This window comes from Xenopus laevis, chromosome 9_10L, assembly GCF_017654675.1.
Source record: "Xenopus laevis strain J_2021 chromosome 9_10L, Xenopus_laevis_v10.1, whole genome shotgun sequence".
NCBI lineage: Eukaryota > Metazoa > Chordata > Amphibia > Anura > Pipidae > Xenopus > Xenopus laevis.
Window position 1 is genome coordinate 84,520,340 of NC_054387.1, and position 18,742 is coordinate 84,539,081.

An 18,742-nucleotide genomic window follows, 5' to 3' on the forward strand; every position below is an offset into this window, starting at 1 on the left:
ATTCTGCATTGAAATCCATTTTTTAAAAGAGCAAACAGCTTTTTTTATATTTAATTTTGAAATCTGAAATGGGGCTAGACATATTGTAAGTTTCCCAGGTGCCTTCAGGCATTGTGACTGAGCTCTGTGCTCTGAGCAACTTCAGTAACTCTTTACTGCCACACTGCAAGTTGGAGTGATATCACCCCCGCCACCCTTTACTCCCCAGTATCCTATCTACAGAACAATGGACCAGCTAATCAGATAGCAGCTACCTGGCACCTCCGCTGAAGGATTTGTTTGTGTTGCCCCACCTAGTGGTATTAATATCTTCAAAGTAGGAAACCACCCTGCTTTTAGCAATGCAAACAGGATGTGGTGAAATACAATGAGAAGGGGAGAAACAATAGCGGTCTCAAAGCAGTTCCATCCTGAAGTGCTGGCTCTTTCTCAAAGCTCAGAATCAGGCACAATGCACTGAGATGGCTAAAAAAAATATACATTTGTTGAGTCAAGAATACAATTTTAAATGTTAGTGAATTATCTGCAATGTAGATGGTGTCATTTAGAATTAAAAAGTAAACTATAAAAATCATGACAGAGTCCCTTTAAATGCCTTTATATTTACATGGAAATGTAAAATGGCTATTTTTTTTCCTGTGGTTTGCAGTCAGTTTAAAATCAGAGTAAAATTGTTGACTACTGTGGCTGCATACTGGAGAGTTCTGAATCGGCCTCTAAAGTATAATCATACTGAGCTGTGAAACGCTGAAATTTTCTAGAAATTAATGCATATTTGACTATTTGGTCTGATATTGCTCTCTAGGAACTGGATAGTGAAACTTCTGCACATATGATTTCTAACCATAATAAAGAAAGGTTCAGCTGTGCAGCAGTTACAATAAAAACATACTTAATATTTTATATGTGTACTAAATTCTTAAAATCTGATTTTCTGGAAGTATAATGTGAAGGTTAAAGGCTGGTGCATGTTGAAGTGCATGTTGAAGTTCTCTATAAATCTGTGTGTCTATATATGGGACCTGGGGTTTTCCAGATAATGGATCTTTTTTTAATTTGTATCTTCCTACTTAAGACTAGTAAACCATGTAAACATTAAACCCAACAGGCTTTGCTTCCAATACGGATTAATTGTATCTTAGTTTGGGTCAAGTACAAGGTACTGTTTTATTATTACAGAGAAAAAGAAAATCATTTTTAAAAACAAATTTCTGTAATGTTAGGGTTGTATATTATTCAGTGTATTTGTTTTCCATTTGTACCAAGAAGTCAAAAGCATATTGCTTATGTGCAGTTTGATTCAATACACAGGGTGATATTCAAGGAGTGGAGGACCTTCTTAATAGTGGGGCAAATCCTAATGTGAAGGACAATGCTGGCTGGACTCCTCTGGTAAGTTTACTTGACCGTCCTTTCCACTATGATGCTTTGAGTGACAGTTTTGTTTTTGGGGCGGGGGGGTTGTTTGTTTTCCTGCGCAAAGTAACAGTAAAAAAAAAGAAAAATATCTAAACAAGAATTGTCAAGGTCTGCTGTGCTTCCTAGGGAATAATATTGGTAATCAAAGATTACACTTAACCTGTAGGTACAGAGCTATTGCATTTGACTGTCATTCTCCTCATATCTTAAAATAAAGATTATATGTACAGTCTTGTATGCAAGACTCCTTTTATTCTGTCTGGAGAGGCTACACACAGGGCTTAGAAGGGCTAGACACTTTTTTTTTTCTTCTCCCAATAAATAATGGCTTCTAACATGAAGAGATATGGACATATTCATATTTTTATGTTCCTATAATTTGGGGATGACACATTTATGGACTAGCCCTAGCCTCCCTCTGGAATATTTTTGGTGCCTGTAGATGGCATGTTTATTACTCTTTTTCATATTTTCAGAGTATTATGTCTAACCATTTCTGTTATTCTGACTGTTCTAACAATTAAGGGTGATGTTTTATATTTCCTTCCTGCTCCCCGTTTGCCTATGTCCTAATCTTGTTTGATTTCTTTAGCATGAAGCTTGCAATCTTGGACACACAATGGTTGTTCAGTTGCTCCTTCAGCACCATGCCCTAATGAACACTACAGGTTACCAGAATGATACACCACTTCATGATGCTGTGAAAAATGGCCACATAGCCATTGTCAAGCTACTTCTGTCTCATGGAGCTTCCCGGGATGCAGTGTAAGTTTAAATGTCTGTTTATCTACTGTCCTGACCAGTTATGGATTTTGTAGTTCTGTGTCAGCACACAACTCCTCCACTGTTTCTGGTGCACGTTCAATGGTGGCCTCCCCACACCGTAGAAGATTCAATGTAGAAAGGAACAGCACCTTGTTAATGAAATAAAAGGCCTTTATTCAAACACTGCACAGACCAATTGTAGCAACGTTTCAAGCCGTCTCCGGCTTTTTATCAAGTCGGTTATGGATTTTGAAAACTTGAAATAATTGGCAAGGGTTTTGTTTCTCTGTAAAATAAGTAAATTAGTCACCTGTTCCTTAATGATTCCCCTCTTCGAACCTAGGAGCTTGCCTCTAGAGAGGTGATTCTAGTCTTGTGTAGTTATCCCCTATGCTTGAAGTTCTTCTCTTCACACTAAGATTTGGCTCTTTTACCTTTTTGATTTGAAGCTTGTAAGTTTGAAGCAACAAAACACTAGAAAATATCTTTGCAATGAAAATACCGGTAATGGTAATTGCTGTGTCCCTGCTGGGGCAAGCAAGTGCCACTTGGAATTTTAAAAAGATTGACGCCAGTACCTTGTCTGCTGCAAATGGGGGGTTCCCAATCTTTATTCCATGGTGCTCATGACACTTCACAGTGATCAAACGTTTCGGGACTGCATGGCCCTTCCTCAGTGACAATCAAACAGAGAAGATGTGCAAAATTTATAGACAAATCAATTGTGACCCCTAGTGGTGCTCCACAATTATTTTAACCATTTGTGTCCATCTTGTTAAAAAGTGTTATACAATATTTTACAATACGAGAGAATATATCATGATCAGTTTTATTTCATCTTTGCCATTAAAAATTCATTCATGTAAGTATCTCATGTATAAAGTGCATCGAATTCCACCTGTAATAAATATCAATATAAAATACAATCACTAAAAGTCATCTACTTTACTGATAATAACTCACGTACTATATACAAGGATAAGAAGGGTACAAAAAGATGTCTCTACCTTACTTGAAATATGTGGGGTTCTACCTTGACACTGCAAGAAAAATATCAAAGATCATATATTAATACATTTATAATGTATCATTTATAAAAAGTATTTCAGGCCCGAATTTTCATTTAAGCCCTTCGGGGACAGATTGTCTAGCTTCCAGATCCAAAAGCACTCTCTTTGGAGAAGTTTTTTTTTATCAACATTTGAAATGATAGGTTTTAATTGCTTCTAGGACCTGCCATCACAATTGTGCCATGTTGTGCTTACATTCTGCCCAATGTTTGCTAATAGGAGTAGCCTTTGAAAGTTGCGGATTGACAAGTCTCCAAGTTGGCAAGTGCCACTTGGAGACAATCGCCAAAAATTTACAAGGTTATCAGTTCACACATGGGCTTACTGACAGGGACAGCTTTATTACCAGTATCATGAATTCTAATGAATATTTTGTCCCCCAGAAAAAATATGAAAGTGAATCCAATGAACCCAATCTGCTTTTTTTTTTTTTTTAATGCCCTGGAAATGCCATCTGTAATGCTATGGAGCCTGAGGGAATTTGTTGAGTATAAGGCGCTGCACCTCCCTCACGCTCACTTTGTCACCAAGTGACCTTGTTATTAGTGATTTTAGCCTAACAAAGTGTCAATTCCTGCTGTCAGGCAATCCGTGCTTTTGCGTAATTTGCAAAAAAAACAGCGGATGATTGGGGTATTAATGGCATCATGTGTTTAGGCTGCTAAAAATTCTCAAGGCGTTGGAACGAATATCCGGCATTTACAATTAGCCTCTACTTCCCCCCCCCCCCCAAATTTATGTACATATGACTTCCTCAACTGGATACTGTTCTCTCTGTATAAATTGTAAAAAAAATAATAATTTTGATATCTTCCATATATCATCTTTCACCTTTCCATTGAAAAACAATATGGGAGAATATTCAAATGTGTGTAGTAAGTTTTCTCTTAAATAATGAATCCAAAATAAATCAGTACATAATGATAGTAGGAGGTGGTTGTGCCAACTTTACTTCTCAAAGTGTCATCATGACCATTTCAGTACATACATCTCAATGGCATTCTTTAGGGCAGAGACACACGGTCAGATTCGGCGAGATTATTCACTCGGCTGCAAATCTCCTCACATTAACATTACTAAATGTTAAGATCTATTGTTCTAATACTATTTGTATAATGGTTCATGTGTGAAATAGTTTTTGCATCTTGTTTGAAATCAAACAAAAAGTAATAACTTTTGATTGGGATTCTGTTTAATCTACCGGTCATTGCTGAGATAAATTTTGTTTGGAAAGCAAATGTAATAAGCCCTTGTTACAAGTGGTTAACATGAAATGGTTATCTTCTTTTAAGAATGTTTTTCATAGATTTCAAGTCATAAGCCTCGAAGACTGCTGAATAAAGAGCTTTATCTGAAGTCTATATACAGCATTAGCAAAGGGGATAAAATGGAGTTCCTTCAAGTGGCGTTAAACTTTACATTTCTGCTCTTCTACCAAGGATAGAAAACTGCAAATGGAAAATATGATCTGGTCCACTGGACCAATTAATTGCCCCGCTGGTCTAGTTAATTTTTTCCCCTTAAGTTAATCTTCTGCGCAAAACTAATTTATATTTTTATAGAGGCTCTTCATGCGATGTCTCAAATTCCTGTGCCTCTACCTGGCCGATGCATAGCGAGCCAAGTCATTGACAAATTAGATACTGCACATTTTTGCAATTTCACAGTTGTTCCTAAACACTTCATCTTAAATGCACTGTCCTGCCAGTTTTTTCATGCACAGCAGGATTGCTATTAGGCTATTTCTACATTTTCTGGATTTGGCACTAGGGATATTAGATTCTAATGAGTGGCTATGGAGATGTGGCTGTTAGAAGCAAACTGAAGCCTGTCTTCACAATTTAAAAATGTGTAATTTCAACCTGCCCACTTCTCTCCATCGTGTTTCTTAAACTTACAAGTTAGAAATGTTGTATTTACAGATTTGAGTGTTAATTTTGGTTTACAGGATAATGTACTAAGAAAATTAAATGATAGGTGCAATATTTTATTTATATAAAACTGGAATATGGAAATTAAGCTTCAGAAGATTTTCTGTATTTGACTTTATTTTTTGATTGATATGTTGAATATTTCAACATAACTTGATGAATTTCATGTAAAATACATTAGTTCTTCGTTTTATGATTTATTTTTGCGTTATTGACTTAAACAGTTCCAATTTGCCTTTTTTTCCTGCAGTTATACACAAGTTTAGTGTTCTGAATATTGGCCTATTTATTTTACAAATTCCTACATGTCATTTAATGAATTCATTTCATTTTTAAGGGAAGGAGGTGGTCTCCTGCCTGGCTTGCTTGTACATGTATAGGATCCATTATCTGGATGTCCCCCATAGACTACATTGTGTTCAAGTTATTCAGATTTTTAAAAACATTATTTCTTTCTGTAGTAATAAGAGTACCTTGTACTTGATCCTAACTGAAATATAATAAATCCTAATTGGATGTTAAACAGGTCTATTGGGTTGAATTAATGTTTAAATGATATTGGGGGGGATCCAATTTACAAAAAGATCCCTTATTCGGCAATCCCCATGTCCCGAGCATTCTTCAACATATCCTATACCCATATTTTTTATTTCAGGTGTTTTGGACATTTTTTGTACGCTTCGTCGATGACTGTCACTTCAAAAGTTTGATATTCTTGCCCAGCAACAAATCTCTTTTTCGGGTGACTAATCTCCCCGAAATGCCTTCCCACCGACTAGAATGTGAATCGCCAGCGGGATGGCATTTTGATAGCTTCGTTTTCCGACGTTGCTTCACGAGGAAACTTCGGGCGACTTCGAAAAGCCAAAGCGATCTTGGTGCCATCCCGTCGACAATTCACAGCCGGTGGGAAGGCATTTCGGGGAGATTAGTCATCAGAAGAAGAGATTTGTTGCTGGGCGACTAATCTCCCCAAATTGCAACGTGTGCCATCAACCCTGCGGCTACTGGGAACATTAACATCAGAACTGCAGTTGTGACAGCCTACTTGTCTCGCTCAAAAAAACATCATTATTTTGTAACGCTTTAATCACAGAGGTTGCAGAGGAATGAGTGGTGGTGTTTACCTAATGGTTTCCAGCTTTGCATTGATCGCAGGTGACTTCTTGCTGATATTGACCTGGCCCATTTACTGAGCAGTGCCACATTTGCAAGTCTACAATCCTTTTAATTATAGTTTAACCAAGGACTCTTTCTATTGGCTATCCATGGGTTTTCAGCTATGTGATTTCTCGAATGCACTAAATAACACGTCAGCTGTGTATGTTTGTTTCACTATGTCTGATCCAAGTTCAGAGGACTTTGCGCTTTTTTTTTTTTTTATTTACCTGAGGACAAAACTGGCATTGTACCATGCCAAATATCTGCATACCATACCAGTGTGTTTAATGGTCTGGAACTCCCAGCATGCTGTGCCGAGACTGAACCAATTATCTGTTAATCTGTAGCATTTGCAACATGCCAGATCCCAGCACATTATTAATGCAGCAGGTCCAGGGGCTTCTATTAGTGCAGAATTTATCAGGGCTTTCCAGAAAAGAGCTGATCCAAAAGCGTTCTTCAGAGTTGGAAGTTAATGCCTTCTTAGCTTCTGTAATGATTTGCAGATTGCCAGTATTACAAGCTCGGTGTTTAAAATATAAATTATGGATTTGGTTAACACTTCTTTGCTCTTTCAGTCTTTCATATTCCTGAAAGTAACACTGCAGATACTTACTTACATATACGTAAGTTTGAAATGTTTAATATACCTACCTGAAGCTCAAGATCTTATTCTGCATTAAAAAATTGTACTAGGCTTTTTATTTCTTAACATCTAGACTTTGTAGCTGTATAACAAGGGAAAAAAAATCAAAACATGGAATCTGTCCAAAAAGATTAAGGACTTTGCATCACAAGATAAAGCAGTTTGCAGCAGACTTTCTTGGTCTCACTGTGTTTTATTCCTCTCGTTTGATTCAGCAGCTTGGCCTCCTGTAGTCCATCTGCTTTGCCTGGAATTTCAAGTCTTGTATTTTTGTGTATGTTTTGTGGGTCCAGCCTACGGAAAAACAAGATGCTGGAAATAACCATTTCTAGCTAATGTATCTAGTTAAGAATCCAGTCACATATTGTATTTACTTAAAAAACCCATCTGTGCTTGTTTTACCAGTAATATATTCGGTCTGCAGCCTGTAGACTATGCAGAAACAGAGGAGATGAAGTCGGTATTGCTGGAAACCCAGACAGAGAGAGATCGACTTTTGTTGCATCCATGCCTTGCAGTAAGTTTGAAAGTCTAAAATCATGACCTCTATATGAAACACTTAATACTTTAATGAGATTGTTCACCTTTAAATTAACTTTTAGCATGATGTAGAGAGTGATATATTCTGAGACAATTTGCAATTAGTTTCCATTTATTATTTGCAGTTTGTTATTTAGCATCTCTCCAGTTTGCAATTTTAGCAATCTGGTTGATATGGTCCAAATTGCCTAGTACCCATTTATTGATTTGAATAAGAGACTGGAATATGAATAGGAGAGAGTCTGAATAGAAAGTTGAGTAATAAAAAGTAGGAATAACAATAAATGTTTAGCTTTACATAGCATCAGTGACCCCCATTTCAAAGCTGGAAAAAATCGGAAGAAAAAGGCAAATAAATTAAAAACTATAAAAAAAAAAAGGCCAATTGATAAGTTGCATGGAATTATCATCTATAACAAACAAAAGTTAACCTAAAGGTGAACCACCCTTTTAAGAGGTTGTCACCTTAAAAATTAACCTTTTATTATGGTATTTTATTCTCTTTGAGTTTAACTACCCTTTCAACCAAGCAGTAGTTTGAAAGCCAAAATTAAAGATTATTGAGTGGGCCTCAAAAGAAAGGTATAGAGTGAACTCATGATTAGAATCTGTTCCTACTGGTATTTAGTGACACAATTGTTATAGCGTTCATTTGCAGAGGCTTACATATGAGGGTATAGATGTTTAACATCTATATTAATATAATGGATGCTAGAAGACGACTTTTCCATCTGTGTCACCAATAGGGTTGCACCGAATCCACTATTTTGGATTCAGCCGAACCCCCGAATCCTTCGGCCTGGCAGAAGGATTCGTCCGAATCCTGGTCAAATCCAGAACTGAATCCTGGATCAGTCACCAAGCCTACATTTGCTACTTAGATGACCTCTTCATCTTTTAGGCATGTACTGGTTGGTAGTTAATTTAGTTCCACAAGCAATTAAATATATTTTATTGGGTAATTCTCTTGCATGTAGGATGCTGTTTTAGAGAAGGCATATGTTGCGATTAACCAGTCTGTTCTCCAGTTTGATAGTGGTGGTGCTTACATATTTTCTTTCCATCACATCTGTGCTTGTCTTATTCTGTCAGAACAGCGCCTGAGTGCTTTCTCGTGCACCACACGGTCTCTAAAGAACATTATTTTTATCTGGGTTGCTTTGATTTTATGCTCCACAGCTGAGCTCACACCAGCGGAAAGAAGAAGCGGTTGTGCTAATAGCCAGTGGGCTGCTGGCCACTCAGCGTGCCGATCTGACCAAGCTTGCGAAAATGCTGAAAGCTAGTATTTGTGCTGAATATGACAGCACAGGTAAGTTGCTATAAATATCTTTTAGTTTTGCTGCATATGTGATGTACTTTTACCAGCACTTGGAGTGCCAAGGTGCTCCTGCTATCCATTTAGGTCAAGATAAGGACCAATACAGCTATTCAACCTATCCAATTAAAATATTCTTTCCAAGACACCTTTGTAAAAATGTTTGCCACGCAGGCCTCTCAGTTGCTTCCTTTTTGAGGGTGGCTGTTGGTAACACATTATAGATGCAGTTGGATATAATCATTTGCCTAAAGCAAAACGATTGTTGATACAAATGTTGGCCAACATAAGGATAATGGCACACAGGGAGATTTGTTGCTCGCATTTAAATGTTACTGCTGATGGCAAATCTCCCAGAAATGTTTCCCTACTGGCAATAAAGTAAATCGCCAGTAGGAAACTGCATGCAATCGTTTGTTTTCCGAAAGTTTCTTCGCAAGGCAACTTTGGGCGATCTTGGAAACTGGAGCACCTATATTTTACCACTAGCAATTTACATTATTGCCGTCGGGAAGGATTTCAGGGAGACTCTCCCCGTCTGCCAGTACCTTTATGGTTCCCAGATCAGGCAAAAATCAGCTCATTTAGCAACCCCATCAGGGTGGATCTTTCATTGTATGTACAGCTTTAGGATAGGGCCACACTGTGTCTGAAATTAGCTGGGTGAAATGCACTTGATGATTTTAGCCCAACCGCAGGCAATAGCCTCCTCTTTTCCACATTCAGAAGTGTTGAATCGGAAGTGTCACAAACAGGATTTGGTCAATTTCCGATAACATCCGATAATTCTTCAACGAAATCCACCAAGTCTGTTCGCACCACTTCTGAAAGCAAAAGAGAGAAGAGGCTACTGCGAGCGTATTTAAGCTAGCTGATTTCAGCCTCCGAGTAGCCCTAACCTTAGTATTGCTGGAAATCCACATATTTTATAGCTAATTTGGAAGTGATGTGCTGGCTTCTGTTCATCCATATAGTTCATCTGATATAGTATCTGAATGTAAAATATGGATGCTTTATGAGCCTAAGTTTTAAAATGGGAAGGGGGTCAGGTGGAGTCAGATAAAAGAGATTAGCAAATACTAATTCTGTTCTACATTCAACATTTCATCTTTTTCGGCTCAGAAATGCATTAGCTCTTGTTAACTCTCGACTAGAAAACAAAGCTGCGTCTCTTACATTGTTCTACCCCTGACCCTGCCATGTAGAAAGTTTTCAAGTGCTTAATTGTATCTGCAGTATTAGTCTTGCTTCTTCCTCTGCTCACCAGAACACATTAATTAGCATTCTGTACTCAGACTGCTGCGTCCGCTGTAACAGGTGGGAAGCAAATCTGCTACAGGTACAAAAATGTCCCTAGAAGGAGCTTTTTCAGTCGGAGGGTCAACACAGATATAAAGACAAAAGATTGCAAGCAGATGAGCAGGACTTGCAGAGAATAAAAATATTAGTTTTGTCAAATTCTTTTTGTTTCAATAACTGCATTTCTACATGTTTAGATCTTTGAAATATAGCACACCATTTCTTTAATAGTAAGAAATTACATTTCAGGATGGGCATAACCTGGGGGTATATATATTGCATATAAGTTTGTTACACTATTTTGTTTACCATCTGTTTATTTATTGTTTGTTTGAAATTGTTTCCTCATCAATCTCTTGAAGACTGAAAATGGTTATAAAAATAATGGTATTCTTTTTCATTTTCTCTTAAGTTACACATGTGATTGTGAGCGATGAGCCTGTGCTTCGAACCATGAAATGCATGATGGGTATATTAGCTGGATGCTGGACGCTTCAATTTTCTTGTAAGTTGTCACTGTTCTGCAAAAATCCCAAGCTAAATACATTCTGAAATTTGGATGTTGACTGTATTATTTGTACACCCGAAATGGCTACTCAGAAATCTTGGACCCTTGACTGACCCTTTTTATTGTACCCCTCTCTGTGGTCCATTCATTCTATTTAACAACCAGAGAGAGTTCACTTTATCTGTAGGCGCTCCCACTTAGTCTTTAATGTGAAACATGTTATTCCTTGCCAAGTGAACGTCAGTTATGGTGCACAAATACCAATACCTTCAGTGTTTCATCACTGACCTCCGAAATCCTGCTCCTGAATTGCTGTTCGAACATAATGGGCAATCAGTGGTAAACTTTAACCCAGCCATGCCTTGTTTTCGTTTTCTTTTTTTAAAGGAGAAGGAAACCCCCAGGGCGCTAAACCCCTCCCCCCCTCCCCTGTGCTGCCCCCCTCCCTCCTCCCCCCTGGCCTACCTGTCCCCCTGGGCAAATGCCCCTAACTTTTTACTCACCCCTCTGCGCAAGTCCTGTCCACGGAGTACGCAGTCGCCATCTTCTCCCACGCGCGTCTTCTTCCTGCTCTGATCGGCGTTTTCTGGCGCATGCGCAGTAGGAACAGGTACCGGTACGGCTCTACTGCGCATGCGCCGAATGTCACGAAGTGAAATCGGAAAACTTCGTGACATTCGGCGCATGCGCAGTAGAGCCGTACCGGTACCTGTTCCTACTGCGCATGCGCCAGAAAACGCCGATCAGAGCAGGAAGAAGACGCGCGTGGGAGAAGATGGCGACTGCGTACTCCGTGGACAGGACCTGCGCAGAGGGGTGAGTAAAAAGTTAGGGGCATTTGCCCAGGGGGACAGGTAGGCCAGGGGGGAGGAGGGAGGGGGGGAGGGGTTTAGCGCCCTGGGGGTTTCCTTCTCCTTTAAGTTGTTTTATGTCTCCAAAAAACAATTAAACAAAATTGTTGCAAGTTTTTTGGCTTCCTTTCCATGGTGAATAATAGAACAAATGCCAGTGGGAAGCTCTTACTTTCAGGGCCGCTCCTGCTGTGAGACATGGTGGTAATCTTGCCTCAGGTCGGCAAAAAGCTGCCTCTTGTAAATTTAAGCAGCATTCCACGAAGCAGTGCTGCTTACTTTCAAAAGATAAACTGTCTGGAAACGGGCATTGATATATTTTATTCACACAATCACTGTATTCAGAACCAACCAAATGAGTACTTAGCCTTTCCAAGTTTTATCCCTCCGCTTCACTCAAAAGTTATTGCAAATAAAATTGTTGATGTATTAGGGTCTGATGTGGTCCTCAAGAAGTAAAAATGCACTGAAGAAATGCCACATTCACAGGAATTGCCCATACAAATACATTTCTTGTAAATGTCAGTGTGTCCCAAACATACATCATGTGTAGAATACTTACATACAATATATACAGTACACACACAAATTCTATGCTGCTCTGTTTCAGAAAGCTTTGTGGAATGGAATTTAATATCCATTCATTTTCAATGTGTATCAGTAGTAGATTAGATTACAGACTAAGAATTGTAGTGTGCAAGGGAAAATTGCTTTCCTAAGCCATTATGTAAAACAAGAATGTACCAGTGCAATTTAACTCTTCTAGATATAGAAGGAATGTGCTTGAAAGTTGTGTTTCTGGTTACTTTATTGAAAATTTCTGTAAAATCCCTACTAGTCCCACCTATCTGTTCCACTTTCTGCTGCGTCGTTTCCCAGGCTGTGCAAGGGCTGTATAATAGGAACCAATCAGCGGCTAGGTTGACCTGATAGGGAACTGAAGCCTGTCTTTGCTTATCTGACTGCAGGGCTGGGATTGGCTGTCTCCTTCCAACTTTGCGTCTGGCAGGGACCATTAGGACACGCCCACCCCTAATTTGAAACAGGGACCAGTGAACATATATAAGGAGTGCAAATAAAGGGGCTATTTTTAAAGAATTTTCGTTTTTAGCACAATGTGAAACCAACTCCATATAGTATACATAATTGAGTCAAGTCAAGAGTCAGTTTGTCATTTCATCCATATACGTTTGTACAGTACACAGTGAAACGAAACAAGTTCCTCTAGGATCATGGTGCTACACACAATATAGATGTATCGGACAACAGACAAAAGGCGCAAGTGCAAAAATATGCAACTCCTGCAAGACAAGTCAGCACAGTGCAGGGACAGGACAAGATAGTGCACATTCAGCAGATGTAATATGTTAAGTAAATAATGCTAAACGTCAGACATGATGGATGTATAATTGTGATATGATGGTAGAAAGAACATGACAAAGTGCAGATGTGCTCATAGGGAACAACTGTATCCAATGGCTATTCATCCATACAATGGCGTACATTGGCTGTGTAACGTTGTGGTATATCGTAAGGTCAGATTGAGTGTGTGTGTGAGAGAGATCTGTCCAGTCCCTGAGTATTCAGGAGCCTTATGGCTTGGGGGAAGAAACTGTTACACAGTCTGGTAGTGAGGGCCCTAATGCTTCGGTATCTTTTTCCAGATGGCAGGAGTGTAAACAGTGAGTGTGAGAGGTGTGTTGGATCAGCCACAATGCTGGTGGCTTTATGGATGGAGCGAGTGGTGTAAATGTCCGTGATGGGAGGAAGAGAGACACCTATGATCTTCTCTGCGGTCTTCACTATCCTCTGTAGGGTCTTGCGCTCCATGACAGTGCAGTTCCCAGCCCAGACAGTGATACAGCTGCTCAGGATGCTCTCAATAGTCCCTCTGTTGAAGGTTTTGAGTATGGATGGTGGGGGATGGGATTTCCTCAGCTTGCGCAGGAAGTAGAGGCGCTGTTGGGTTTTCTTGGCTAAGTAGCTGGTGTTGTGGGACCAGGTGAGGTTCTCCGCCAGGTGGACACCAAGGAATTTTGTGCTTTTGACGATCTCCACATTAGAGCCGTCGATGTACAGTGGCAAGTGGTCACTCGTAGTCTTCCTAAAGTCAACAACCATCTCCGTTGTTTTGTCTACATTGAGCGACCGGTTGTTGGCTCTGCACCAGTCTGTTAACTGATGCACCTCCTCTCTGTATGGTGACTCTTCATTATTGCTGAGACCCACCACAGTCGTGTCATCAACGAACTTTATGATGTAATTTGTGCGGTGCGTGGCTACACAGTCATGCGTCAGCAGCGTGAACAGTAGAGGACAAAGCACACAGCCTTGAGGGGCTCCGGTGCTCAGTGTGGTGGTTCTGGAGATGATGTTTCCAATCCTGACTGACTGAGGTCTGTCGGTTAGGAAGTCCAGAACCCAACTGCAGAGGGAGGTGTTCAGTCCAAGCAGGCTCAGCTTTTCTATCAGATGCTGAGGAATGATAGTGTTGAATGCTGAACTGAAGTCTGCGAACAGCGTTCGAATTTAGGTGTGTCTTTTGTCCAGATGAGAGAGAGCCAGATGGAGGGTGGTGGCTATTGCATTGTCTGTTGAACGATTTTGATGGTATGCGAACTGTAGGGGGTCCAGTGCTGGTGGCAGCAGGGCTTCTCAAAACACTTCATGATGATGGGGGTGAGTGCCACAGGACGGTAATCATTGCAACGGAGGCGTCCCAGGCAGATGGTGTTGACCTGTAGTTTGTGATAGCCTGGATGCCCTGCCACAAGCACTGTGTGTCGCCATTCTCCTTGAAAAAGCTGTGTATTCTCTGAGTGTATGTGCGCTACTCTAATGGCATGGGAAAGTTTGGCTCTCGCTGTTCTCAGGGTGACTTTGTCACCTTCCCTGAGTCTCGGGCCCTCAGTAACACACGTACCTCTCCAGTGAACCACGGCTTCTGGTTGAGGCATGTAGTGATGCACTTGGAGACAGTGACATCAGTGCACTTTGTGATGTAGCTGATTACAGATGACGTATACTCATCCAAGTTGATGTAGTCGCTGTAGGTTGCAGCCTCCCTAAACATGTTCCAGTCAGTGCACTCAAAACAATCCTGAAGAGCAGTCATGGCTCCTGCTGGCCATGTTTTCACCTGCTTCAGAACCGGTTTAGAGTGCCTGACGAGTGGTCTGTATGCTGGAATTAGCATAACAAATATGTGGTTTGAGTATCCGAAGTGTGGGCGGGGCTCTGCTTGGTACGCACTGGACATGTTTGCGTAAACCTGATCCGGCGTGTTTGGCCCTCTCGTAGCAAATTCCACATGCTGATGGAATTTAGGGAGCACTGACCTGATTTGCATGGTTAAAATCTCCCGCAATGATAATCAGTCATCTGGGTGAGTGTTTTGTATGTCCGTGATATCGCTGTACAGCTCCCAGAGCGCATCTTTGGTGTTCGCACTGGGAGGAATGTAAACTCCAATAATATGAATGGAGGCAATCTCACGGGGTAAATAAAGGGTCTGCACTTTACAACAACAAACTCCACCAGCGGTGAGCAGTGGCTGGACACAAGAACAGAGTTCCTGCACCATTTTGTGTTGATGTAAACACACAGACCACCACCACGATTCTTACTGCTCAGAGCAGCGACGCTGTCAGCTCGAACCGCGACTAGCCCATCCAGTTGAATGGCAGCATCCAACACTCTTTCGCTGGGCCATCTGTCTGTGAATACGAGTATGCAGCAGTCTCTGAATTCACGCTGGGTAGTTTGCTGGAGTCGAATGTTTTATTTTCAATGGAGCAGACGTTAGATAGTAGTATGGACTGGAGAGCGGGTCGGCTGGGGTTAGTTCTAAGCCTTAGCCTAGCACAGACTTCTGCTCTCTTTCCGCGCTTCCTCGTACACCGTTTGAGTGCTTCTCCCACCAGTGGCCCTAGGCGATACAGCGTTCAGAAGATCCGGCTCCCGAAGTAGGCCGAGATCCCGTAGTGTGTGCAATAAGCCATCCTTTAGCGTAACATATGCATGATTGCTGTACCGAAGGAGTGTCTGGCAATTGTAGACCTGGACATTAGTTGTTCCAACGTCCATAGCTTTACAAAAAACAAAGTAAAAAACACAAAAAAAGAAAGCACCTTGTGATCCGTGTCGCGCCGGCATCTTGTTCACCACTAGGCCCACAGCTTCTGTTAATCTAACGCCTGCTTTTACTATACAAGCATAGTAAGGATTCCAAACGTGAGTGCTTGGTTTCATGGCAAGTATATAAGTGCATTAATTTATTTTTGCTCCTTTTTGTAATCTTAAAGAAATACTGTCATGGGAAAACGTTTTTTTCAAAATGCATCCATTAATAGTGCTGCTCTAGCAGAATTCTGCACTGAGGTCCATTTTTCAAAAGAGCAAACAGATTTTATTATATTTAATTTTGAAATCTGACATGGTGCTAGACATATTGTCAGTTTCCCAGCTGCCCCCAGTCATGTGAATGATAAACTTCAGTCACTCTTTACTGCTGTACTGCAAGTTGGAGTGATATCACCCCACTCCCTTTCCCCCCCCAGCAGCCAAACAACAGAACAATGGGAAGGTAATCAGATAGCAGCTCCCTAACACAAGATAACAGCTGCCTGGTAGATCTAAGAACAGCACTCAATAGTAAAAGCCAAGTCCCACTGAGACTGATTCAGTTACATTAAGTAGGAGAAACAGCCTGCCAGAAAGTAGTTCCTTCCTAAAGTGCTTGCACAAGTCACATGACTGGGGCAGCTGGGAAACTGACAATATGTCTAGTCCCATGTCAGATTTCAAAATTGCATATAAAAAAATCTGTTTGCTCTTTTGAGAAATGGATTTCATTGCAGAAGTCTGCTGGAGCAGCACTATTAACTGATGTGTTTTGGGGAAAAAAACATTTTTCCCATGACAGTATCCCTTTAATATAGAGGTTATCGTATTGTTTAATCTAATGGGGCTTGGTGTATGCATGATTATGTGATATTTGAAATTGGATTCTACAATTTCTATTTCATCATAGGGTTATGTTATTTCTAACTTGATTTTTTGAGGTTTTTCAGTATGTTCCTTGGCACCAGTCTCCATGAGTTCATAGAAAAGTTAACTGTTAGGCTAATCTAACACCTTGTATTTTCCACTAATACATCAAAATTGTTCAAGTGAGCATTTTCTAGGATATAGATGGATAGGGAGATAGATGGATGGGTATAGATAGATATGTATTAGGGATGCACCGAATACAAGATTCGGATTGGATTTGTCTTTTTTTAGCAGGATTCAGATTCAGCCGAGTCCAAGTGCCTGGCCAAACTGAATCCGAATCCAAAGAATCACATGGCTTTTCATCACATAAACAATGTAATTTATATAGTGAATAAAGTACCCCCTCTTGTAAAATATAATTATATTCTAAGTAAGCGAGGAGTTTCATGACCATATAAAAACACGAGGCCGAAGGCCGAGTGTTTTTATACAGGTCATGGAACTCCAAGGTAACTTCTAATATCCTCATATTTTACAACTGGGGGTACTTTATTATAATACACAAGTTTCAGTGAGTCATGTGACAGAAATGACATCAGAACTCACGGTTTATAACTGATGACATCAGAACTCGCCGTTTATAAGGATATAATTTACAAGATATTAATGGTTTTTGTGTATTATATAATGAATAAAGTACCCCCTCTTGTAAAATATAAGGATATTATAAGTTACCGAGGAGTTTCATGACCATATAAAAACACGAGGCCGAAGGCCGAGTGTTTTTATACAGGTCATGGAACTCCGAGGTAACTTCTAATATCCTCATATTTTGCAACTGGGGGTACTTTATTATAATACACAAGTTTCGGTGAGTCATGTGACAGAAATGACATCAGAACTCACCGTTTATAACTGATGACATCAGAACTCACCGTTTATAAGGATATATTTTACAAGATATTCATGGCTTTTGTGTATTATATATAGATATCACCATAACACTGCCATTGCTTTCAAAGCTAACAGACATGAGGCTTACAGTTCCGTAAATATTTGGACAGACAACTTTTTTTTTTCTAATTTTGGTTCTGTACATTACCAATGAATTTTAAATGAAACAACTTGGATTCAGTTGAACTACAGACTTTCAGCTTTAATTCAGTGGGTTGAACAAAAAGATTGCATACAGATGTGAAGAACTAAAGCCTTTTTAAACAATCACTTCATTCCAGGGGCTCAAAAGTAATTGGAAAATTGACTCAAAGGCTATTTCATGGGCAGGTGTGGGCAATTCCTTGTTTATGTCTATCAATGAAGCAGATAAAATCCCTGGAGTTGATTTGAGAGGGGGGGGGGGTGCTTGTATGTGGAACATGCGGTCAAAGGAGCTCTCCATGCCGGTGAAACAAGCCATTGTTAAGCTGTAAAGACCTATCCGAGAAATGGCTACAATATTAGGAGTGGCAAAATCTACAGTTTGGTACATCCTAAGAAAGAAAGCACTGGTGAACTAAAAGACCTGGACATCCACCACGGAAGACAGCAGTGGTGGATGATCGCAGAATCATTTCCATGGTGAAGAGAAACCCCTTCACAACAGCCAAACTCTCCAGGAGGTAGGTGAATCGATATCCAAGTCTACCGTAAAGAGAAGACTGCATGAAAGTAAATACAGAGGGTGCACTGCAAGGTGCAAGCCACTCATAAGCCTCAAGAATAGAAAGGCTAGATTGGACTTAAAAAAAAAAAAGTCTAAAAAAGGCAGCACACTTCTGGAAAAACATTCTTTGGACAGATGAAATAAAGATCAACCTCTACCAGAATGATGACAAGAAAAAAAGTAAGAAGAAGGTGTGGAATAGCTCCTGATCCAAAGTATACCACATCATCTATAAAACATGGTGGAGGCAGTGCGATGGCTTGGGCGTGCATGGCTGGCAGAACTGGGACACTAGTGTTTATCCATGATGTGACACAGGACAGAAGCAGCCAAATGAATTCTGAGGTGTTCAGAGACACTGTCTGCTCAAATCCAGCTAAATGCAGTCAAATTGATTGGGAGGCATTTCATAATACAGATGGACAATGACCCAAAACACACAGCCAAAGCAACCCAGGAGTTTATTAAAGCAAAGAAGTGGAATATTCTTGAATGGCCAAGTCAGTCACCTGAACCCAATTGAGCATGCATTTCACTTGTTGAAGACTAAACTTTGGACAGAAAGGCCTACAAACA

At 40.2% G+C, this 18,742-nt stretch overlaps 1 protein-coding gene across 4 annotated transcripts in view; it reads left to right on the forward strand.

Annotated features, from left to right (window-relative positions):
* Window positions 1-18,742, forward strand: part of bard1.L (BRCA1 associated RING domain 1 L homeolog) — a 36,973-nt gene that overhangs the window by 13,622 nt on the left and 4,609 nt on the right. For 2 of the 4 annotated variants that reach the window (XM_041575533.1, NM_001088662.1), the window contains 5 exon segments: window positions 1,312-1,392; window positions 2,012-2,184; window positions 7,398-7,509; window positions 8,703-8,844; window positions 10,562-10,654. In XM_041575533.1, the coding sequence (XP_041431467.1) occupies window positions 1,312-1,392; window positions 2,012-2,184; window positions 7,398-7,509; window positions 8,703-8,844; window positions 10,562-10,654 (601 nt within the window). 4 annotated transcript variants of the gene reach the window in all.